General features: G+C 39.5%; 1 protein-coding gene across 1 annotated transcript; it reads right to left on the bottom strand.

The window, feature by feature from the left end:
- Positions 1 to 327: 327 nt before the first annotated feature.
- On the bottom strand, positions 328 to 10,807 carry slc1a5 (solute carrier family 1 member 5). Its single transcript, XM_077540206.1, has 8 exons — positions 10,147 to 10,807; positions 6,366 to 6,408; positions 6,214 to 6,273; positions 5,962 to 6,128; positions 5,593 to 5,826; positions 4,752 to 4,946; positions 4,527 to 4,661; positions 328 to 4,268 (listed from the first exon to the last, which is right to left on the bottom strand). The coding sequence occupies exons 1-8, from the start codon at positions 10,659 to 10,661 to the stop codon at positions 4,067 to 4,069; spliced, it is 1,551 nt and encodes a 516-aa protein (XP_077396332.1). The 5' UTR covers positions 10,662 to 10,807; the 3' UTR covers positions 328 to 4,066.
- Positions 10,808 to 24,803: the final 13,996 nt, after the last annotated feature.

Below are 24,803 nucleotides of genomic sequence, written 5' to 3'. Positions count from 1 at the left end.
TGGGCTTTGTCTTGAACACTAGGGGGCGCAATCCATCTATGATGGGACCTTTTCCTGCTGGAATCAGAACTAATATGGGACTTGTGTGCTATATAAGACGCAGTACGGTATATTTTGTCGCTGCCAAGTAGCACACCAAGTAGCTTTGCACCTGTCGATGCAGCATACATGCATATAAATGTGATTCTATTTCTATCATTGCCCAATATATAAACAGCAGTGCTTGTTTATAGTCTCCCATTTAGCACAGCCCTTCTGACTTTAATGGTGGACTTTCAGAGCATTTCCAAACATGGATGAACAAACTCACAGAAGACGGTGACAAAATGCTTTTGAGCTTTTTAATTTGCAAAGAAACAACAACCCGGTAAAAATGCTTCACAACACCATTGAAACATTTAAAAAAAAAAGGTTTGTTTCAAATGAAAAAAAAACTTCATTGCCCACCCTCCCCTTGTGCAATATAAATAACGGAATTCCATAAATTGACAGCAACCATAGTTTATAAACATTTGTACCAAGTGTAGCAGCTGGAAAAGTGGCAGCTTTTTATTTACCTCTTCATTCACTAGTGTGACCTTGCATATTTTAAAAGCAGGAATTCGAGCAAAACTTGTGTGACAAGAGTGCCACTCCCCTGATAAGGACGTTTGCAGTACACCACAAGAGGGTGAGAGAGAAAAAAAAAAAAAAAAGTCAAGTCAACACATTAGATGAAGTTTAAATATATTCATAGCATAAAAACATATCCCAAAGGTGACCAGGAGCATCATTGAATTAAAAATAAAATACAAGTATTTTATTAATGGAATTAAGCTCCTCGGTGGCAGGGCCCCGGGGGTGGATGAGATCCGCCCGGAGTTCCTAAAGACTCTGGATGTTGTGGGGCTGTCGTGGTTGACACGCCTCTACAACATTGCGTGGACATCGGGGACAGTGCCTCTGGATTGGCAGACCGGGGTGGTGGTCCCCCTTTTTAAGAAGGGGGACCGGAGGGTGTGCTCCAACTACAGAGGGATCACACTCCTCAGCCTCCCTGGTAAGGTCTATTCGGGGGTGCTGGAGAGGAGGGTCCGTCGGGAGGTCGAATCTCGGATTCAGGAGGAGCAGTGTGGTTTTCGTCCTGGCCGTGGAACAGTGGACCAGCTCTACACCCTCAGCAGGATCCTTGAGGGGGCGTGGGAGTTCGCTCAACCAGTCCACATGTGTTTTGTGGATTTGGAGAAGGCGTTCGACCGTGTCCCTCTGGGAGTCCTGTGGGGGGTGCTTCGGGAGTACGGGGTACCGGGCGCCCTGATACGGGCTGTTCGGTCCCTGTACGACCGTTGTCAGTTTGGTCCGCATTGCCGGCAGTAAGTCGGATTCGTTTCCGGTGAGGGTCGGACTCCGCCAAGGTTGCCCTTTGTCACCGATTCTGTTCATAACTTTTATGGACAGAATTTCTAGGCGCAGCCAAGGCGTTGAGGGGTTCCGGTTTGGTGGCCTCAGCATTGCATCTCTGCTCTTTGCAGATGATGTGGTGCTGTTGGCTTCATCAAGCCGGGATCTCCAACTCTCACTGGGGCGGTTCGCAGCCGAGTGTGAAGCGGTTGGGATGAGGATCAGCACCTCCAAATCCGAGACCATGGTCCTCAGTCGGAAAAGGGTGGAGTGTCGTCTTCGGGTCGGGGATGAGATCCTGCCCCAAGTGGAGGAGTTCAAGTATCTTGGGGTCTTGTTCACGAGTGAGGGCAGGATGGAGCGGGAGATCGACAGGCCGATCGGTGCAGCGTCTGCAGTGATGCGGACTCTGTATCGGTCCGTCGTGGTAAAGAAAGAGCTGAGCCAAAAGGCAAAGCTCTCGATTTACCGGTCGATCTACGTTCCGACCCTCACCTATGGCCACGAGCTGTGAAAGAACGAGATCCCGGATACAAGCGGCCGAAATGAGTTTCCTCCGCAGGGTTTCCGGGCTCTCCCTTAGAGATAGGGTGAGAAGCTCGGTCATCCGGGAGGGACTCAAGAGTCGAGCCGCTGCTCCTCCGCGTTGAGAGGAGCCAGCTGAGGTGGCTCGGGCATCTGGTTCGGATGCCTCCTGGACACCTCCCTGGGGAGGTGTCCCGGGCATGTCCCACCGATGGGAGGCCCCGGGGACGACCCAGGACACGCTGGAGAGACTATGTCTCTCGGCTGGCCTGGGAACGCCTTGGGATCCCACCGGAGGAGCTGGTTGAAGTGGCTGGGGAGAGGGAAGTCTGGGTTTCCCTCCTTAAGCTGCTGCCCCCGCGACCCAACCCCGGATAAGCGGAATTAGATGGATGGATGGATGGAATTATCATAGTGATACAGAGCCTTATTGTTTAATTCAAGCGGTTAAACTTTCCCACTCAATTTTGTGCTGCATAAACAAAACGTAGCACTAAAAAATAAAGCAAACAAAACCATTCAGCTAAAAAAAAAAAAATTATTCAATCTTCCTCAGAGAGTCAATAGGAATTTTGGTTTTGAGATAAGAACAACCTGAGATGTAGTGACATCGAGGTCCGATTATTTTGGCATTGGTACATTAGCACATATATAAATATAGTGTTAGAATTATTGTTCTTTTTTTTTTTTTTTTCACGCAACTATATGAACAGAAGGGAAGGCATAAAACGAAATAGATTTACTCAAAGCATCTTTAGACAACAGACACTGAGGAAAAAATGGAGTGCAAGCCAATGGAGGCGCTTTTCATTTCACTCTTAAGCACGGATACAATAATTGGACCAAATATGAGCATTTTTACCGTCCTTATGATTACATTCAGGCCAGACTATTGAATTTCATTAAAAGATTATCCTAAGCGATTATCTTGTGGTGTGTATGTTATGAGCTGCATTTCCTCCTCAATCTCCTTGGAAACTTGTTGGGGCTGACAATCATAAAGGTTTTACCTGTTCCAAAATGCTGTATTTGTGGTTAACACAGAGTTCAGATGAGCTCATTTTAGGCACTCGAACAAGTCAAACGTCCACCAAAATAAGGGGAACCCCTGCAGTTTTGTTTTTGTTTTTAATGGCACAACCTTACCACGAGAGATCACAATTACTTAATTGCCTTTCACTGGCTTGCCGCTGACCCGCACAGCCTCACGTTGTACTGTTAGCTTAGGATTCAACAGCTTTTCTAGAACTATTTTGAAATACTATACACACCTCTGGAAAAAAAAAATCATTAAAATGCCCATCCCTTCCTAGCTAACAACAGGGCATACGATTAGCAAACAGAATCAGAGGGAAGGGCCTGCGGAATGATGCGGAATGAGCAACATTTCTGCTCGACTGGTATGTTTCATTTATCACCGCTTTTTGGTGAATTAATCACATTCCAAAACCAATATCAAACAGGTATTTGGTGTTACAATATTACGAGTAAGTCATGCTACCAATATAGCAACCGTGGCTAGCAAACATTTGCTTTTTGTTGGCGCTAACATTAGCTTAGTTGCATCACGCTCATGCACGTGAGGCTAAAAACTGCAAACTCCTCCTTTATGGGACAGACATTCCCAAGGTTAGAGTGGAACATAATGTCAAATCTGTATGACTGACCAAGTAACCACTACAGTACCAACATGGTATCACACATTCACACAAATAAAACATTTTGAATAGTTTTCAATTACAGCAGTTAGGGATGAGAATGTTTGGCAAAAAAAAAAAAAAAACGGTTTCGATACTCATTTGCCATGAACCTTTTAAAGTCAATTAAAAAGTGATGACATTTTCTGGATAGCTCGCACGGGCCATTGACATGACAGTAAAGGAAAAGAGATTTCAAATTTAACAAAAGAACCTCCAATAAATTACTATTTGGGACATATTGTACCTTACAGGAAATCATTGTTCTTCTACATTCATATATCCCCAGAAAATATACTTACAGTCAACAGATGGATTGTCCATATACTGGAATTCTCCTGCTTACAATTTTTAAAATGTGCTCATCAAGTACATCCTCGCTCCATAAACCTTTTTCCGATGTAGACAGAGAGGGAAAGGTCCATAGTGTCTCCTTGCAGTTTCCATGGTCGTGTTTAACGACGTCAAATGTGTGGATTTGTGTTGTCCCTATGTTCAATGCCTTTCATCTCAATGAGTGGCGAGTGCTCAGGGGCGGGCGAGGCTGGGTTGGCCTCGCCCGGCTCCGCTCCTTCCTCTCGTTTGGACGTGCGGTCTACGAAGAACTGCAAGAGTCCTGCTCCAAAGGCGTCGCCCTCCACGTTCAGTACTGTGCATGTGCGGTCACTGCAACACAAAGATGGGATAAATTATTAACGGCAACCAGTTAAGAATTGTACTAGAAAACAAGCATAATTTGATAGTGATACTGAGTGACAAACAGTGTAACAATAATTCAAATTCTTTCTGCTGGCTCAACTCTACTTGTTACAATATAAACATTGTCAGTCATCCTTCCCCATTCAATGAGATGAATGGAAATGGTTTTAAATCGTTCCAGCCTCTCACAAAAAAAAATTACAATAAAAATAGCACTATACTCACACGAGCCAATCAACAGCCAGGATCAGGGAGATATCGTTGGTGGGCAAACTGACGGCCTCCAGGATGATAGCGAGGGTCAACACCCCGCCAGCGGGTATTCCTGCCGCACCAACACTGGATGCTGTGGCAGTCACGCTGGTTCAACGGCAGAAGAAGAAAGACGTCAACAAACAAAATGGCAAAACCATCACAAAATGTCCTTTTGTGGGCGCACGGGATACCTACAGGATGGTAATGATTTGGATGAAGTTTAAAGAATAGTCATTGAGCTGAGCGATGAAAACGGCAGCCACGCACTGAAAGCATGCGGCGCCGTCCATGTTGACTGTGGCGCCGATGGGGAGGATGAAGCGACTGATTTGCTTGGAGACGCCGTTATTTTCCTCCACGCACTTCATCATCAGTGGGAGCGTGGCGGAGCTACAGGGTGAGATTAGACCGGCATCATAAGTTTAAGAAGGATTTGCAGATGTAAACAGAAACATGGATCCAAAATCCCTCGTCTGGTTTCTGTTGTTCTAATTTCTATCAGGATTGGCGTTCCACAAGGTTCTGTCTTAGGGCCCCTATCTGTTTATCAGCTGCTTAATTCCATTCATCCATATTTTATTTTACAGATTTGATTTGGAGTGTTCTGCACTGTCTTAGAGCTGTCTAAATGAATTGATTAATCGACAAGTAATTGATTATCAAATTAATCAACAACTGTTTTCTTAATTGAGTAATTGCCTGAAGCCATTTTTTATTTAAAATTGTCCAAATCCTCTGATTTCAGCATATCAACAGTAATTGTTCACTGATTTCTTTAGTCCTTTATGAAAGAAGACTGATTATCTTCTGTGTTTAATCACAATACGACACTATATACGAAGTACAAAATAACCACCATTACCATTACTGTTATAAACACTAATTGGGAGTGGGGGGGTTGCTTTTGTAATACACTTTAATGCAAAATTAAAATGAATCTGATTAATCGATTGAATAATTTATTCTAAAAGTATTCGATAATGACAGCACTACACTACCTCCAACTGTTGAGATTGGGAATGTGCAAGTTCCTTACCTGGAGGCCGTTCCAAATGCTGTGGCCAGAGCTGTGAATATTCCCCACAGGAAGGTGTATGGGTTCTTCCTCGTGATGACAAAGTAGATGGCGGGCAGCACAATGAGGCCGTGAATGGCGTGCCCGACAATGCAGCACGCAATGTACTTTCCCAGGCTGGCGAACAGCGTGCCAACCTCATCCATCTCAACAATCTTGCCAGCAACTAGGAACATGATACCGAAAGGGGCATACCTGAGAAAAGACAGGAGAAAATTACACAAAGCTTGTTAAGAGATAGAATGTCAGTAGCGAGTAGAGCCATTGAAAAGCAATTGACAAATGAAAGGTTTTCGAACATCTTGCAGCCAGTGAAACTCAAAACCGTACCACATGATCCAGGAGACCAGCACCATAGTGGCTTCATTGAAGGAGTTGAAGAACCTGATCAGGATCTCGCCTTCCTCCCCCAACTTCCTCAAAGCCACACCGAAGACGATGGCGAACACCACCAGACCGAGAATATTCATCCCGTCCTGGTTGGTTCCAAAGGGAACCTACAGATACACAAGACTGTCAGGACACATTCAAAGACGCAACCTCAAAGCAGTTTATGAGGTGCACTCATGTTGCCCTGCTCACCTTCTCCACTGTTATGTTACGGGTGCCATTTACATTCACTAGCTTGTAGCTTGTCGCGTACTGCAAATGAGAGACCGTTTGCTTTGTCAGCTTGAGAACGGCGAGGAAACATTTCCTAATTAAAATTTTATACGGACAGACGCAGTACTTACAGACTCAAAGGCAGCGGACACCAAGTTGGAGGGGAAGATGTTCCTGTTGCGAGAACAAAGAATTACAAACACATGGCATTCCTGAGCATCACATGATTCAGATGAAAATCAGATGAAGTCCTGTTTGCGATTACGGTAATTAAAAGCACAAGTGATTCAATTTGGCTTGGCAGTGTCGGGCCTGTTGAAGTCACACAAGTCAAGCATTTCGCCAAATATCCAACAAAATAGAAAGGAGCGTGCGGTGTCGCGAAAAACGATTTGAATCAGAAAATCTGTTTTGACTTCAAATATGTCACTGCACGTAATCAAACTGAAATGGTCTTTGAACCGTATCGCACACAAGATCCACAGTCCTCGAAGGAACACATTTCAATTTCAAAGCATCTCATTGTGACAACATAAAGCTGCCCTGTGGATGATTGCGATAGAATCACAACACTGGGGGCGCATTTAAACCACGGGATGTTTTTGATCATTGTGTGGGCATGTGAGACACTTTTATGCTATACGAATGAACCTGACTTGACTTGATCAGGCTTTCAACCCGTTTTCCACCACTTCTAATATATACGGTGTCCTAAATTATTTAGTTTCGGTAATCAATCATACAGATGTGACACCATTTGACAGCTTAGGTTTAGCAGTCCATGGTAGCTCCACTGTAGCTCAGCACCAGTTTCACAAGATTTAGAACAATTTACGCTATCCACGGCAAGTTTCTCAAAAACAAGATCTATTGACAAACAATGCAACGGAAGGCTAATAGAGGGACTGAACTTGTAGAGCAGGCGTTTACGCAAACTCGCAAAGCCATGGAAAGTTTATCTGGGTCAACTTGGTTCAGCAGCTGATTTGGAGAGTGATAAATGATTACCTGTACCAACTTGAGGTTGTTAAGCATCATAATCTTCTTCTTAATTCCAGTGAACAACCTGAAGTCAAACAGAACTCTCTCAAAAGAGCAAATTCCATGTGGCCCAGCTTCGCTGTCTGTAAGGAATTAACTCCACACGCTCATTCCGGCCATTTTCATCCATTTTGAAAGAAACTCACAAAGCCACATCCAGACTGAACAAGTCGTGTTTAAGAGGACAGCGTGTAACTGGATCACAGGATAAACGGCCACTAATGCAACACTAAGGAAATGTTTGCGTGATTTCATTTTGTTCATATTCAACAAAAGTAATATTAATCAGAATGCCATGTTTAGACTAGTGCAGGTACATTTGAACATATTGAAAAGAAAGTTGATGACTTGACGCCTCATTTCAGAAGAAAAAAAGAAAATGTACTGGTACACATTTTTTTTCCTTTTAAAGGGGAAGTTAAAACAAATAGTGGCTCCACTAGTCTAAATACAGTACATTATTCATGCTTCATAACTCATATTCCACAAATGTAATATTCATCAGAATTTCATGTTTAGACTATTGAGGTCACATATAACATATCATTGTCAAGAAATGGTTAATGTTGACTTCCCTATATTGCATAATATGGTAACATGGCATCATTTAATGTGACATCATAAATGCAAATGTTTTTCAAATCATGTTTTTTTTCCCATAAATTTATTCTCACATTATCCTTGTAAAATGATGACAATTTTTTTGGGTGATATTAAGACATCCTTCTCCTAGCGTTTCAAGTTTGTTTTTGTCAAATTACTTTGTTCCCATCTTATTCTGACTTGGTCATAATATTACTGTTTTTCTCTTTAAAATAAAAAATCCAGACTGTTTCTCATATTGTAGATGTATTCTCATACATTTGTTTTTGTTTTGTTTTTTTTAAATTCATTTTTATTCCCTCAATTTTAGGATGTTTGGAATACTCTGTGACGTGTGTACTACATCAAAAGTTATAAAATAATTGTAGTTTGACATAAGAGGAGAAAATATAGTAACACAAGAAGAGCAAAGGCATTGTGCTCCTGCAATAGATCGCACATGTGCTGGTGTCCTCTGCATTGTGGCTTGTGAGCATACAGACTATTTGCCTCTGGGGCTAGGGGATGTATGCAAAACTATGTCAACTTATTCAGCTAATTACCTGTTGCTAGGCATTTATATAGTCACTACTAGTGTTTTGACTGTTCATCTATGATACGGTACAGATCTTCGAGCGGGAAAAACAAACAAAAGTAGACGGGAACAGCCAACACGGATGTGTCTGATGTGTCTCCAGGAAGCGTTGCAGTGATAAGTACGAAATAAAGGCGTGTCGAACACGCAGCGAGTGCGCCGGTTGACCAGCAGGCCCCTTTTTTGTTTTGGCTTTTACGCTTTGTTGAACAGCAGTAGTCATGCTACCACATGGGCTCTCTTGTGTAAAGACAGCAGGACACCAACTGAGAGGGCTCGCTATAATAAGAGACACGGGTCTGGCTTGCTGTTCTATTATCATAATGTCCCAGTGTGAATCTGTGTGTATGCCAATGCTGATTATTCACTGACCCAACTTTGCTCAAGCTACCAAACCTGGAACTCGAGCTTCAATTGCATGCCAACCTAACTAAACTATTGTTATTCTCGACAGATAGTGTTATGCAAAAGAGTAAGAGTGTTCATCTGAGGATACATTTAGTCTGATTTATGTCTCTCTGGTTCAGGGGAGAGCAACCTATGGCCTGTGGGCTATAAACGGGCTATATGAACATTTGATCTTAACTAAAAATACTTAGATATAAACCTCAACAGGAATTGTTATCCAAGTTTTGAACCACAATTAATAATACATATTTTACTAGTGTGCAACTGTGCATGATTTCTTTCACAAAATTACACTTCAATGACATAAATACTGAAATGGCTGCAGAGTGCTGACTGCTAAGTATTGATACCAAGTTCAGATTAGCAGCAAGCTTTGTCTGTTGTATACTGTCAGTGTTTATAAATTTTACACCTGTATGACAGGAATGTTAGTTCAAATATTGCTTGCATAGTTAGCATGTTGCATGTTTAGCGACAGAATTTATTCATTCATGTCACATTACATTACTTTCATTGGGAAAATCTGTTAACACGCGATTGATATTTTGACACGTTTTAACTCGCATGTAATGTCCAATTTTAAGATGACCTAAGAATTAAATTATATACATATGTATTTTTGGTTCTTTCATTTTTAATAATGTGAATCTTAGTGCCTCTTAGTTGATTGGAAGGACATTCATCAAACATTGGACCAATTATGTCCAATTTCTCTTCATATCGCACAGAGATTGTTAAAGTAGTCAAACTGCATTGTGACGTAAGCGCGGAATTGTCCACATTCACAAATGAGCGTTGGAAACGTCTTGCGCTCTTTGATGATGTACTGTAAACGGTGAACAACCATGCCGTTTTGGAAGTCTCCTGAAAAGTGACCATTTTTGGAGGTTCCCATTTCTATTCCTATACTAATAAGGACCTGATTAAAGGAGGGGGCGTGTGAAATTGTTTCCAGTCAAGCTTTTACTGAACAGGACTGTGCCGTCATGTGCTTTTTCACCACTTTACATAAACGTCATTTGAGCTGAGCTTAGTTGTTAAATCTTAAAAACAAATATGTAAATAAAAAAGAAAAGGAACATGTGCGTGAGGACATGATAGGACCCCCCCTTTGGGTCATGAGTGTTAATTTAGCCTGTAGCAACATGAGCTGATGCAACTACATGAGTACATTACAGCAAGTGTGCTAGAAACAACGTGCCATGTGCTTAAGAGCTTCACGTGGGCTTACCGGAAGAGTAGTAAGCAACAACTAAACTTCAATTGATTTCGAGGGTTTCACTCACCTGATCAAGTCTAAAAAGGAGTCGATGACCTCTTTGGGTTCGGGCACGTTGTCATCCAAGCCCGGCACTTTAGGTTTAGTCAGAGTCACCGAACCCGGTTTGATGATGAATGCCATCACCACCCCGATGGCCGAGGCGATCAACGTGGTCACCAAGAAGAAGAGCATCGCCCAGCCGCCCAGCTTGCCCAATGCTTTGGGGTCGATGCTGGCCGCCCCGGACACGAGACTGCAGACCACCAAGGGGATGATGATCATCTTTAGAAGCCGGATAAGCAGCTCACCGGGGAAGCCGATGTAGATCATTTGAGTGCGGGTGAGGTCCGCGTTACGCACGCCGAGGCCGATAAAGACGCCGATGATGACTCCCGCCACGGTCATGATCACCAGAAGGTTGTCCATGACTATCCGCTTCACACGGCTGGAGAGAGGCTCCGGTGCGCTGCGGTACGAACCTTTGGTCCGCTCGTCCTCGCCGCCGTTGTGCGCTTTGACCTCGCCCAACCCGTCGGCCATAGTTAGGATGTGTTGGAAAAAGTTTCCCTAAGTAAGAAGGTCCAACTTTGAAACAGGAGTGCGAGTTGTGAGGTAGATACGACGGAACTATTCTGCCGCTTGTTTGAAGAGGCAACGCACGCGCACACACACAGGTCTTTACGTTACGTAGTCGGAAAGGGGCGCTATCATGTGACGTCAAAAGGGCGGGGCCCAATTGACACCCATTGAATGGGGTATATGCCACGAAAGAGGCGGGACTGTTTTTTTTTTTTTGCACAACAGTTTGTTTCCGGTTCGTTTTTTTTTAATGCATTTATTTATCAACAAATGAGGCTTACAGGCAAATACTTGTGCTTCCGACTTGTGCCCCTGGGTTGCGCGTTCGCAACACGGACCGGAAATAAACTAATGTGCAAAATCACGTCCCGCCTCTTCCGTGGCATATACCCCAAAAACTTCAACTCCAAAAATTCTTAAAAAAAAAAAACAACGGCACACATTTAATGAGTTTTCCATGACAAACGGGGGAATGGGGAGAAAAACAACATCCCTTAATAAAAACATTAAAAATATATAGTGTTTTAAAAAGATTAAAATAGTATTTAAAAAGAAAAACATTGGGGGGCAAAAATAACCTAAAAAATAGCTCTTCAGCTACCACCGTAATGACTAACATTAAAATACAGTAGCATAGGTTTATTCATTAAAAAAAAAAAAAGAATGTGTTGGAAATAAACATACACAGTTAACACTGCAATTGCAAAGTGGAAGTCGAGTTAAAAAAAATGTTGTCATAATATGCTATTAGTCTAAGCACAAAGCGCGTAATGAAAAATGATTTGAATCGTGAAATTGGTGTAAATAAAAAATAAATAATTAAAAATGAGAGTCTCTTGTTTCATCAGGAAAAAAGTCTATTTTTATCTGTTTCTGTTTTGCATAAATTAGTATTAGAATATAGCTAAGTTTCATTATTATTCACAAACCTGTTGAAAACACTGGGGAAAAGAGCTTGTTGCAACATGGCCCTGGCTGATTTCTTATACCCTGCTGCCACCTGCTGGCCGGTTGTTGTTGTTTTGTTTTTTGTTTTTTTTTAACTACCATTGCTTTAAACCACGTCTTCGTGTCAGAAGCTGCAACAAAGCCTTCTGTATGCGCTTACATTAAAACACAAAACATAAAAACAGTATAAAACAGTATAAATGTGTTTTGGGGAGTTCAGGACAAAGTATTAAAAAACGTATTTACAAATGTGTTCAAATGTGTAGAAATGACGAGCCCATTGCATCATCCTACTAAATATAAGAAAACATTAGAATATAAAGAAATTAAACCATTTTTGCCACATTTGCTGCTCCTTCTGGTGTGAGTGCCTTGGCCACCGGGGCAGCAGTATAATACATACATACAGATATACTGTACATGCATGGATCTTAGCTCCTCAGTAAAGCAGTAATGTAAGTCCAGCAGTTCTTTGCAGAGGATAAAGAATATGTCTGTTACAGTAGTATTGTTGTATTAACTCCTGAAAAGCACAGAAGGCTGCACTATCTCTCTGCACTTATGTTGTTCTTTCAAACTGGTTCCTTGTTCAATGGCACCATTTGAATGATCACTGTGACGCTTGGAAATAAAAACAAGTCTGAGAAAGCACAACTTCAAACACGGCAGCACATGAGTTTTTCTAGAGTCGGCCCCATTCATAACAACACACGCGCACGCACAAGCTTTCGGCATATGTGACGCATGCATGCATTTGTGTCATCAAATATGAGCAAAATAAATAAAAAGATTTTGTCTCTTGCCTTATTTAGGGCAGTGATAGGGATTAAATATTAGAAGCACCTCTCAGTATGGAACAGTGCAGTTCACGCTTAAATAAATAAATAAATACATAAATAAATACATAAATAAATACATGTATAAAATATACTTAAAAATATGTTGTATTATGCAGGTGCACCCAAAGCTCTGGAAATTGTAAGACTCTTCGATTATACTTGTTAATGAGAGTAAAAAAAAAAAAAAAAAGAATTATGCCTAGCAGTAAATGTTCTCAATTTGCCAGTGAAAATGCGAGAACTTTCAAATATTTAAAACAAACTGCTGTATGGACGTGTACAAAAGCTATTTGGTAGGTCATGTAACCACCAAAAGTGGGGCACACATCAAAAAAAAAAAAAAAAAAAGCATGGGACAACAAAAGTTCTGCTGTCTCAGGTGTCACGAACGAAGACAAACACGGAACGCTCTGCCAAGGTGGAGACAGAAAAGTAAACTGATCTGTCCTAATCTTCATGTAACTCAATGCCTGTTCTTTGGGCTTGATAAGCAGCATAATCAATACAACCCCTTCATGACTGCTTGTTATCTGTGTTGTCCAGAAACCACATAGAAGTTGCAAAAAGAAAAAAAAAAAAATGTATTCTTCGAAGACTGTAATTGGGGAAGAATGTGCTTAGTCATGATGAGAAAGCCACTGAGCCAGTGTAGGGAGGAGATTAATTAGAGTTATCGTTTGAAATCAAAAGAACCAATTTCTTTGTGATGTAAGTGTGAGATTGTTGTTAAATTTATACATTAGAGCAGTGGTGTCAAACATACGGCCCGCGGGCCGGATCAGGCCCACAAAGGGGTTTAATCCGGCCCGCAAGATGACTTTGTAAAGTAAAAACAAAAATAAAAAATTGTAGCCTAATGTCGGACCAATTAATCAGTCAGCCACAATCAAATATATAAATGTGTTTTTGTTTCACAAGCAGTCCTCAGATGAGTAATGTAACTTGTACAAGGAATTGTCCTGGAAGTCATTATCTTACACACAACCTAAGGTTATGGTTTGTTTATTTTTTATTTTTTTTAAATAATAGACCAATATAAATGTGTTAAATATGACACAAATTCAATTACTGGTAACACAAATACATATGACAGGGGTTAACGTCCTTATAACTTCATTAACTGTGCCACACAATGCATTCTGGGAGCTATATATATATATATATATATGCAAAACAGTAGATTTAACACGTCCAGAACTCATACAGGCAAAGTGTTGCTGCGTTTCATTTGCATTTGTGTTATTTTTTTTAAACAATAGATTACAGTTGAGCTCCGTAATTTAGGGCTGGCCCAAAAATCTCAAAAATCTGTGTATAATTGACAGCAATTGTTTTTAAGTTATACACCATTATTTTACCGATTCGGCCCAATGAGTAATAAATTTTCCCCCATGCAGCCCCTGAGCTAATATGAGTTTGACACCCCTGCATTAGAGCATTGATAACACTATCCATCTATTAATGTTCATAATTTCTGCTTGTCTTCATTGTCCTCTCAACTAACAGTGGCAAATAAAAAGTACAAGCCCCAAAGTTTCTGTGAGAATGTCCTTTCAAGGATAAGACAAAACTTGAGCTTTTTTCTTAGTTGTGTGTGTGCGTGTGTGGGTTCACATGTACAAATACTGTATGATGACACTCAAATATAAAAAAATTATAATAATACTTTTTTTTTGGGGGGGGGGGGGGGGGGTGTATTAATATTATTTTTTCTGCCAGTTAAATGTTCTACCAGTAAATTATAGATTGTTGTAACCTTTAAGGGACAAAAAAAAAAAAAAAAGAAAAAAAAAGAAAAGAAGAAATATCTGCATCGGGCTTAAAAAAAATAAAATAAATAATCTGTTTACACACGTAAATACACACCTAATCTGCATTTACGCGTCAATAACAAAGCACTGTGGCGTGTACAACGAATTTAAAGCAAGTGTTTGCCAGCTGGGGTTTTTTCACAGCCCTCCTCTTGGTTTGTTTTGCTCGAGTGTTCGGCACACTTAATTCGTAACATATTTAAAATGTGCCTGCCTGGTTTTAACAAGCCTCTAAGCTCTGTTTCTTCTTAATTCTGGAGGAAAACAAACAGAATGTCATCTAATAAACACTTATTCATCATTGCTCTCTATTGAATGTCATGTCAAATCCGGCCTTTGCAAAGAATTATTACCTTTGCATTCACTTCATCTTGTGAGAATGGCGTACTTGTAGACTCCCATTGTTTGCATAGCAATACAGTTACCTGCTAGAGGTCACCCTGTCACATGACACCATAGCCTAGCAACTTTCCGTCTGAGGCTATTTGACAGGAACACAGGACACAATATTAGGTACACCATAAAAATCCACTCTTACGACTTAGTTGGTACTTTGCAGTGGTTGAAACCAATGAGGAATGTGGCCAATTTTATGATTATGGCTGTGGTCAATCAATAATGGAGTAAACGCTGGATCATTAATAATAGCTTATATTTTGTATGTATCCCAGTGACTCATTCCAATGTGGTCCATTGCGCCCTAATGTCCTTCCTCTTATGCATGCAGTGCGTCATATAGGATGTTCCCCTCCTGGATGTGAGTCAAGGACACGCTGCATTGATGACATGTTGTCATCTACGCTGCATTGTAAACAATCGGCAGAGGGAGGGATCAATAAGAGGGGAAGCTGTCATAACATGATATCAAATCTCAGTACATCATCCATCCAGAAAGGAATGCTTGCTTACCTTTGTTTCAATGTATATTTACATATATGATTACTGCATATGATTTGAATGTGGACATGTTTGGCTGTTTGTTGATACAGTTGATATAAAAAGTCTACACACCCCTGCTCAAATCCCAGGTTTTTGTGATTTAAAAAAAGACCAATATATATCACGTATACAAATCAAATAAAAGGGGGAAGTGAAAATGAACAAAGAGGATAATGGTTGCATAATTGTGCACACCCTCTTGTAACTGGGGTGTGTTAGTTCACATTTAAACTCATGTAAAATGGGAGTGAGTCTATACCAGGCTGTAACCATTTAACGCGCCTCTGAAAAGATCTGGTAAGCTTTTCCTGACATTTCTGACTGCTATTTGGAGCTGGACACAATTTCCTCTATATTGGCTCAGGTCTCAGTTTCAGCCAAGGAAACACAGCCCCAAAGAATGATGTCATCACCACCCTGCTTCACTGTAGGGATGGTGATGAGCAGTATTGTTGTATTATTGTGGTTGAACCAAAAATACCTTTTGGAATTAAAGTCAATGAGTTCAACCTTGGTTTCATTGGACCACACACAACTCTGGGAAAATTTGTTATGAAGTAAAAGATGGATAAAATGGATGGATGGAAATTTGGCATTTTATAACCTTAGTGGGGAAATCACTAACTTGGAATAGTCTGGTGAATGTTTTTTTGTTTTTGATTTTTTTTACATCCTACACAGATGTTAAAAGAGACTGTCATAAATTGTGTGGTTCATAAAGATTTTATTTTATTTTTTTTTATTCAGTTTACCAAAAGGTAACAGGAGTTTTGGCAACACTTGGCTGAAGTTTAGTAGGTCAGAAGAGGACAGTTAGGACACGCGACCTGTCGACTTGAGACAAAAAAAGAACACTCTCTTCCCTTAAGGCTACACTGAACCGGTACAAAACCACATGAGGACAGAGAGCTGATTCGCTGAGGACCACACACCCTTCTCGCCACGCCCCATTTTCCAGTCCAGGCTTCTTGAAAGACAGCCCTTTACTCTGCAGTCATTCGATCTGTCTTGACTGACTCTCTTTCACGGAATCCTGCTCTGCTCACACTCACAGGTCCTCTTTGAGAGGACACAGAACAAAAAGAGCCGTGAGGGAAAAGCGGTCGTGGGAAATAACAAAGTACAAATACTTTGTTACAGTACTTAGGTACATTTTTCAGGTATCTTGATATGAAGGTTTATTTTTCTGATGACTTTTTAAATTTTTCATTTGGCAACTGTCAACTACTTTGTCAAAAGTTACAGTGACCAGATTTTAAAAATTAAAAGTCGGGACACAACAATTTCACTGAATATCAAATATACAAAAAATTCTCACTAGGAACTAATGTAATCGCTAGTCAGTCTGGCTAAATGGTATCTTAGTTGACATTTCAATAACATTGAAAAGTCCATGCAATTTAGCAATTTTTGTTCCTCATTTTACAACGTTAGCAAAGTTATAGGAACACGTCATTTTGATAGCATGAAAGTTGATCCAAACTAGCTAGCTAGCTCAACATTGTGACATGACGTGATTTTTGTTTCTTTTCAGCGTGAGCACTATGTATTGTAAGTTAATAAGTGAAACCATTACCTGTGCAGAGTTGATTTTCCATTGTGACAAGTTATTAAAGAGAAATTCACAGACCGTATCAATTCAGCTTTACTTTTGCACTGAAGCCCATTTCAGTCTGTGTATCCATGTTATGTGTATCCAATAATGAGTACTTTTTGAATTTGTACACTTTTAGTAAAAAGTAAAAAAAAAAAAAAAAAAAAAACAAGAGCAAGATTTTTTTTTTTAGTACAGTTTCCTTTAATGTTACTCCAATAACACTGCAACATATGAGAACGCCGTCCTAGGACACACTACAGCTTACTTTGTGTGGTGGAAGCATGTAATGCCAAGAATGTTTTAATAGCTTGGGATGTGAAAACACGCAAGTCCTTGCTACAATTAACATGCTCAACACGGAGGCCTTTAGAACTAGTAAAACATGTACTTTGCTAGGTTAAGAGAAGCAACTGTCTTGCTCTGGGGGGCAAAAATGCTGTTATGAAATAAGTTGGGCTTCAGATTCACTGAGGTTGTCCATCATGATGAAGTTAAGTACAGTGAGCGTTTAAAATGAAAGCAGAAACCCTCCCACCAACTTCATTCCCTGCCGCTGTGCTCTCATGGAAGCCTAATCCCTTTAGGGATCATTTATGCTGGCTCTTTGCTGCAATATTGTATGGATTGCTGTCATGTTGATTAGACGCCTGCTGACACACTTGACCGCTATATTCCAATGTGGAAAGCTGACGTGACTGTTGCTCTCCCCTGAGAAGAACAACAGGTGCAACTGAGGACTACTGTACTAGCGTGCTACTACAGTACTTCTGCATGATCCTCTTCATCTGAACCAGATCCCTGCTGCCTTAATCCTCCTGTTCATCTTCTCTGCAGGCGAGGCTTATCTGCGGACTGCCACTTAATTACAACATTAGCTCAGGTATATTTGTATTTTTAAAACATCAAACTGTTAATCATACTTTTGACTCCTCAGCTAACAAACTGACAAAGCCAAAATATTACACACACTTAAACTGTGAAAGTAATTCTTCTCTGTTGTGACTGCATGACATATGAAGCAATAAACGGTGTGAGCTGGTGCCAGTACGATGGAGCTTTTATGTGTGCAACCTCAAGCATGAAATACAATCTATCGATTAGATTGGAAATAGACGTCACAAAGGAGAGGTTCATATTCGGCTACTCACTAGCTATAACATTCGGGACACTTGTACAATCAATACTAATGCTCTGTTTTGTAAATAAAACTTTGAGATTCCCCTCTCATGTAATGTCAGAAACACCTTTGACCCTATTTTTTTTTATATATCTCTTTTACTGTATAAATTTACCTAATGTAATGACAAGTGAACTCACTATTTAGTAATTTTAAACCAATTTAAACCAATTCAAACAACTGATAAGAGTACCTTCTTGGCAGAATATGGAGAAACATCTTCACAAGTTAGAAATAGTCACAATTCTATGACTACGATGATGTACTTAACTGCAGAACTAATGTTTTTTTTATTTTAGTTTTTAATGAATGAACAGATATTACAGTATTATTGTGATGTACTGTCTGTAACTGTCACAGAATTGCTTTTTTTTTTTTTTGCAAACTACTGAGAACAAAGCAGAGGAAATGTTCCCTTGTGACACGTTATGCAGTAATTTCCGAGAATTTCCTGTATTTGCTCATATATATATATACAAATGTTTTTGTGTTTTTTTGTTTGTTTGTTTTTTATTTTTATTTATTTTTTTACTCTTGCCAAATTGTTCATTGGTGTCCTGTCTGGACTCCCTGTTGCATATGTTACAAAAGATCTGATTTCAGTTTGATTTCTCTGTTTTTTTTCCCATCCACTTTCATTATTTGACCAATTTCTTTAGATATTACTGTAGTTGTCATATTTAACATTGCTTTGTTCTCAAATTTTTTTTTATTTTCACTGAAGTAGTACAGGCTGTAGGCCACTTTAATGGTGGAAAAAGTTTTTAATTATTTAGCTTGGTCCCGTTTATTATATCACAAAAAAAAAAAAAAAAAAAAAAACTGGTAACAAGGGTGTGTAGACTTTTCATAGAACGGCACTGTGAATTCACTTGTTTTGTTGTATATCGAAGACATTTGTGTTTTAAATCAAAAGATGAATATGAGACTAAAGTTCAGAATTCTAGCATGCACCCTATTACTAATTTTTTCTTTCTCTTGAATAGGATCATCGTTGTGATATTTTTAGAGGTTGAAGTGGGCAAAGGTAGAAATGTCCACATAAATGTTGCTGCTGATTTAGCACAGTTTTTGCACATTATTAGCGATGTACATTTAGTGATTTAGATTGTAAAAAAAACTTTTTCGTTGACGTTGCACTAAGAACTGGGGGCTGAGGGAGGGGGTCATATCCAGATTGCAGAGGGAAAAGAGGCGTTCCAAGATTAGTTTGTTATTTACAGGCTTCTCCAAAACATATTGATACAATTGAAAACTCTCACACTCGTTTCAATATCCTGATAAAAAAACAAAACAAAAAACGTGCAGTTTTTGAGTGAAAAAATGTGCCATCTTGTGCACATAGTCCCTTCAGTTTGACATATGTGCACAGTGTAAACTGGTTTGTTGTCATTCTCAGTAAACAGCAGTGTGAAAACTAAAAACTGAAGTTATTTACAGAAGTGCTCGATTACACAGCTAGTCACAGACAACGAAGGGCAAAGAGAGAGAGAGATGAGGGCGTGGGACGTACACACCCTGAGCCAACAACCTTTTTTTTCCGGATTTGCTCTACTTAGCGTGACAGTTAACAATTCAGAGGGATTGCATCATTGTGGTGACAATAAACAACTAAAAGTGGCACTTTATTGATCGATTTCATGCCAATGCACTGACTCGTCAATAGGCTCACAATATCATCATTAACAGCTTTCACACAGCGAGCTTTAGAAAACGCAGACGTCATCATGACTAAGCTGTTCTTAATATATTGGAATTAATTATTTATTAAATTAGTGAAAGCATGGTATGGCCAATGTTAAATTAAACTAGACAGATTTAAATCCCACCCAAAAGTAATTTACTGTATATTCAGAGACTCATTAGTATGTGTTATGTCATTGGGACCCCTAATGGCTGAACACTGCACTACATAACTGCAGTTGTTTTTGAACTGTTATGGAGCAAATGAGCCACTAGGACGTGCTAGAGGAAAGGACCATAAATAGGTCATTTTAAAATCGGAGGATATTTTCAAAACGGTCCCACATATGAATTTTCAATTAATCCATCCACAAAATACATAAGCATGCACCTGCTATGTTAATTATTGCTGTCGTGAGACAAAAATGCAACTGCAACTGTAGTTAAAGTGATTACTAAATGAATAAACAACTTTTTTTGTATGATTTTGTTTTTATCTGACCTGTAATTGTTAAAACTTTTGTTATTACAGAAATAGTTTAAATAACAGTAATGAAGTTGAAGCCTGAAGTTGTGTCTCAACATACACATAATCCCGTTATAAAAACTTTTTAGCCATCTAGAGGAAGGGAAAAAGTGACTCAGCACAAATGACATCATTATCTAAATGCACTGACTAGGGCTAGAGTTAAGTCCTTTCCTCTACTTTTCATATTATTACTATAATGTTATGGAATGTATCACTCAAACCAATCCTGTTACATTATGAGAAAAATATTACCATCAAAGTTTTTATTTTCTTGGTCTATTGGTTTTGTGTTGACCAGTTATAGCACCTAACACAGCATTCAAAAACTATCAAATTAGCATTGATTTGCAACCCTGCTACTATAATTACAGTAATAGTAAAATTAAATGAGTACTCAAATAAAAAGCAACTTTATTTAATTGTTAATTCTTCAGGTGCCTGAGCATCTGTAAAACAGTAGCAGCAAATGTAGCACGTCCTAAAATATAAAGCACATATTTAACAATATGTTTATTCCAGTAGTAGAACTAGACGTGTTCACCCTTGGGTCAACTGTACGATGATACAGTATGTCTAAAGTGCATCCAAAACAAACAAAAACAGAGTTGAACCTTAAATGGCCTCGAAAGACTAACGTGGCTGATGTGTTAATTACCTTTGGATCTGTGAATCCCATGATGCACTGTCCTGATCTCATGATGTAACATCATACAAAGCATAGCGGCAAGTTCGTGCAACGTGTTAATCTGATGCAGCAGCTGTGTATCTTGTTTATTTTCATTTGAGTGTAGTGTGTGTGTGCGTGTCTTCCTTTGTCAATGTTAAGTGTGAAAGTCCCACTATGTTACCATTGTGTTAACTTGTCGACATTTGAACAGTTTACACTAATTAAAGAGTGTAATAAAATTGTGTTTATGCCACTTTTTTTTCTTTAATTCATTGCTTTCCTCTCTGATCTCCTTTGCTCTGCTACCACCTGCTGGCCATTTGTGTAATAACTACCATTTATGCAACCGTTCTTTGCTGTTGAGAGGCTGCATCAAAACCTTCTTTATGCTCTAGCATAAAAAATAAAAAAATAAATAAATAAATAAATAAATAAACCTATTTGGGACGCTTAAAACATATAAAAAAACAACAACACATATTTACACGTTATTGGGAGCAAATGAGTTAATGAATGGCTTCTATTTTAGTTTTTGTTTAATTTTCGTCTGGAAAAAAAAATTCGTGACAAAAAATATGACGAAAGTTTTTCATTGATGAAATTATCACTGCATAAAAGGGTGTGCACAATTGTGCAACTGTTTATTTTTACTTCCCCTCTCTAACAGAGACAGATTATAGGTCGCATTAATGGTGGAAAAAGCCTTAAAAATGATTTACCTTGGTCTCATTGTTTTATATGACAAAAACCTGGCATCTGAACCAGGGTGTGTACTGTACACTTTTTATATCCACTGTCAATTGAAAATATATGTGGAGATATTTTGTGTACTCACATGTCCTCAATGACGTGTGTTTTGACGGCCACTTCCTGATGGTCTTTTGTCTTTTTTGGGGGGGACCTCTGAGACTTTGAAACAACTTCGCCTGTCATACATGATTGTTCAGCACGTGAGGAGCTAAATAGGGGCCGCACGTGGGAGTGAGTGTATATGTGTTGACAGTAGAGTCTTTACAAGGGCCAATGCTTTGATGTGGTTTACAGTTGACCTTGTCTCTGACACAATGGGACAGTAGGTGTTTGTAAACACAACACATGTTCACAATTGGTTATGGGGATTCCTTAGCCTTGACGTCTAAATTTGTGCGCCCAACATTTTTAAGATCACTAGTGATTTTCCCTAGGTCAGTATTGCAAAATTAGGTTTTCTCAACTGCCTTAGCTGCAGAAATTTGAGAATTCTCTCAAATTTACACTGTTTAGGTGATTGCAAACATCAATATTCAAAAAATATTTTCAGTGGCGGGTCTGCAACCAATTGGCTTTCCACCTTCCCTTGACTTTCCGTTGCCCTCTCGGCTTAATTCTGGTGATGTGAAGAGGAAAGGGTGAGGAGATGTATACGTGCAGAGTTGCACTACTCGGGACGGCTCGAGCCAGCTGTGTAGGGAGCGCTGACCTTGCTTTGCAAAGACAACACTGCTATTCAGTTATTGGAACAAACCCAATAAGAAAGTGAAGCAAATTAATGACAGCGATAAAGAAGAGACGCCACTGCAGATTAATGACTAAAACCTTTCCATGTCATTAATTTCTGTCAAAGCGTGCATTGTGAGGCAAAACAGGATACAGGATGCAAAGCTCGTTGGGGTTATTTAATAATGCAGGTGTGAGAATGTGCATGCTTGCAAGCTTGTTTTTTCCTTATCTTTAATGTCATGTCATGATACACAGTAGCTCAGATTTAGTTTGCCAACATAACAGCTCTGATGTTACTGACTTTGCCGGCCAGCTGCATCCTGGCCTGTGAATACATTACAATTGCATCACCATCCACATCCAATCCAGGATTCTACAAACAAAAGCAAACAAACAATGAAATAGGCCTAGACAAAAATGATGGCACCTCTATCAAAGATTGAAAAAAATAACTGCTATCACTCTTATGCAAGCCGTGACTACAGAGTTTAATCATTTTTATTGATTTTTTTTTTTTTTCTTGGCTTTGGATAACCACGCAATGCACCACCGAGAGCTGGATTGCTTTTTCTGTCGGTAGCAAAACGCACATGCACTACACTTGCGTGTAGATTGGTTTACTAAATTACTTTCTTCAAATTCATAATCAGTCAATCTGACTATTTAAAGGGTGACAAAAGTCATATTTACATTTTGGTGAAATGGTGTGTACCACACTGAACATGGACAGCAGAAAATTAGAGGATATTTAATAGCCAAGCATGTTAAAGATAAAAGCTATAAGACCAGATACAACTGTGTAGTGTTGGCCCTATGTGCCCTGTGACCAGCCCAGGATGTATTCCACCTCTTGCCTAAAGTCAGCTCGGATGTCATCAAATGTGAATCCGTTTTCTCTGTTTAAACATCAGATTGTGCTCCATGTGTCGGCCGAGGCTGATATTGCATGACGGTCCAATGTCAACATGTGTTCCTAATCCCTGTGGGTGAGGCAATAATCCTTCCATCCTGAACCTCACTTTACCTCACTTGCTCCCACTGCTCATTTTGAACACAACTGGACAATGTGAGCAATATACAGTAGGTAATCTTGGACACACAATTTTCATTTTATTTGTGTGAATTTGACAGCAAATTGTCACCCTTGCACAGCAGCATGTCACGAAGGGGCCTCCAACTAGAGTACTGACATCTTTATGCAGCACTGTATAACATTAGTGTGGTGAAACCCATCGGTTTGAGGCATGAAAATCAATCAAAATTAGTTTCACTTACACATGGGAAGGTTAGATATCGATTTTGGTGTAACTTGCCACAACGTATTTATGCAATCGCTTTGTTTTTTTGTGTTACCTATTCAAACGAAGCAGTTTAATTGTTAATTGTAGTCTGTAGGTATATTAAAATCTTATCATTTAGGACATACAGCTGACACAAAATGTACAAAATTACAAGTCATTGAGCAAAAGCTCCCAGTAGTTCAATTCAAATCAATTTATGCACATGTTAAAATACCACATCTGACATTTACAGTATCACGAAGGCAACACTTACATGTGAAAGAGATACCCCTTAAAAGCTACTTAAAGAAATTTTATGGGAGCTCGGAGCAGAAAAAAACAAAATAAATACAGGTGTACAATTTTCTTAGTGTTACTTTTGAATACACTGCTCTGGTGGGTGTGATACATTTTTACATTTTATTATTAACTCATTTACTCCCAATAACGTATAAATATATTTTTTTTAATGTTCTAAGTGTCCCAAAGACGTATTTATATGTTTTTTTTATTTTTATTTTTTTTATGCTCGAGCATACAGAAGGCTTTGATGCAGCCTCTCAACTGCACAGAACGGTTGCAGAAATGGTAGTTATTAAACAAACGGCCAGCAGGTGGCAGCAGAGCAAAGGAGATCAACCAGGGCCATGTAGAAAAAAAGCTCAATTACTTACAATTTTAAATAGATTTGTGAAAACTGATGAAACCTAGCTCTCTTCTAATGCTAATTGCTGCAAAACGGATACAGATAGAAACATGCTTTTTTTTCCTGATGAAAGAAGAGACTTTAATCTTTCTTTTGATAGGTTCCATGCTTTTATAGCAGTTGAACACAATATTCTGTGGGCCTTGCAAAATCAGTCAAAATCCAGTAAAACAGGCGGGAGCGAACGGGATTGCTTCTGTGAAAATGGCTGGGAGTGAATGAGTTAAAATGTTTTTGTCATGTTATTGGATAAATATTGATTATTTGGCGTATTGTAATATTGACCTTTTGTATATAGTTTCTATAATTGTGACGATAAAACTGGTGACTGGTTAGTTTTACGCTATCTGTAGTGAGCGGTCCTGTTGGCCATAGCGAGCGATTGGTGGTCACATGGCCCACGCGCGTGGTGACAAGAGGCGAGGGAGTGTACGTGGGAGTTGGGGGA

The sequence above is a fragment of the Festucalex cinctus genome, chromosome 13, assembly GCF_051991245.1.
Source record: "Festucalex cinctus isolate MCC-2025b chromosome 13, RoL_Fcin_1.0, whole genome shotgun sequence".
NCBI lineage: Eukaryota > Metazoa > Chordata > Actinopteri > Syngnathiformes > Syngnathidae > Festucalex > Festucalex cinctus.
The sequence above is the reverse complement of the archived record's forward strand: the minus strand, read 5'-3'. Positions and strand labels throughout refer to the sequence as shown.

What these genes read in the sequence shown, in the direction of transcription:
- slc1a5 (XM_077540206.1), bottom strand. Translation starts at nt 10,661, where the DNA reads ATGGCCGACGGGTTGGGCGAGGTCAAAGCGCACAACGGCGGCGAGGAC. An exon ending in TCCTTTTTAGACTTGATCAG is followed by an intron (nt 6,409 to 10,146) that starts GTGAGTGAAACC and finishes TTCTCGCAACAG; the next exon opens with GAACATCTTCCCCTCCAACT. An exon ending in GCATTTGGAACGGCCTCCAG is followed by an intron (nt 4,947 to 5,592) that starts GTAAGGAACTTG and finishes CTCACCCTGTAG; the next exon opens with CTCCGCCACGCTCCCACTGA.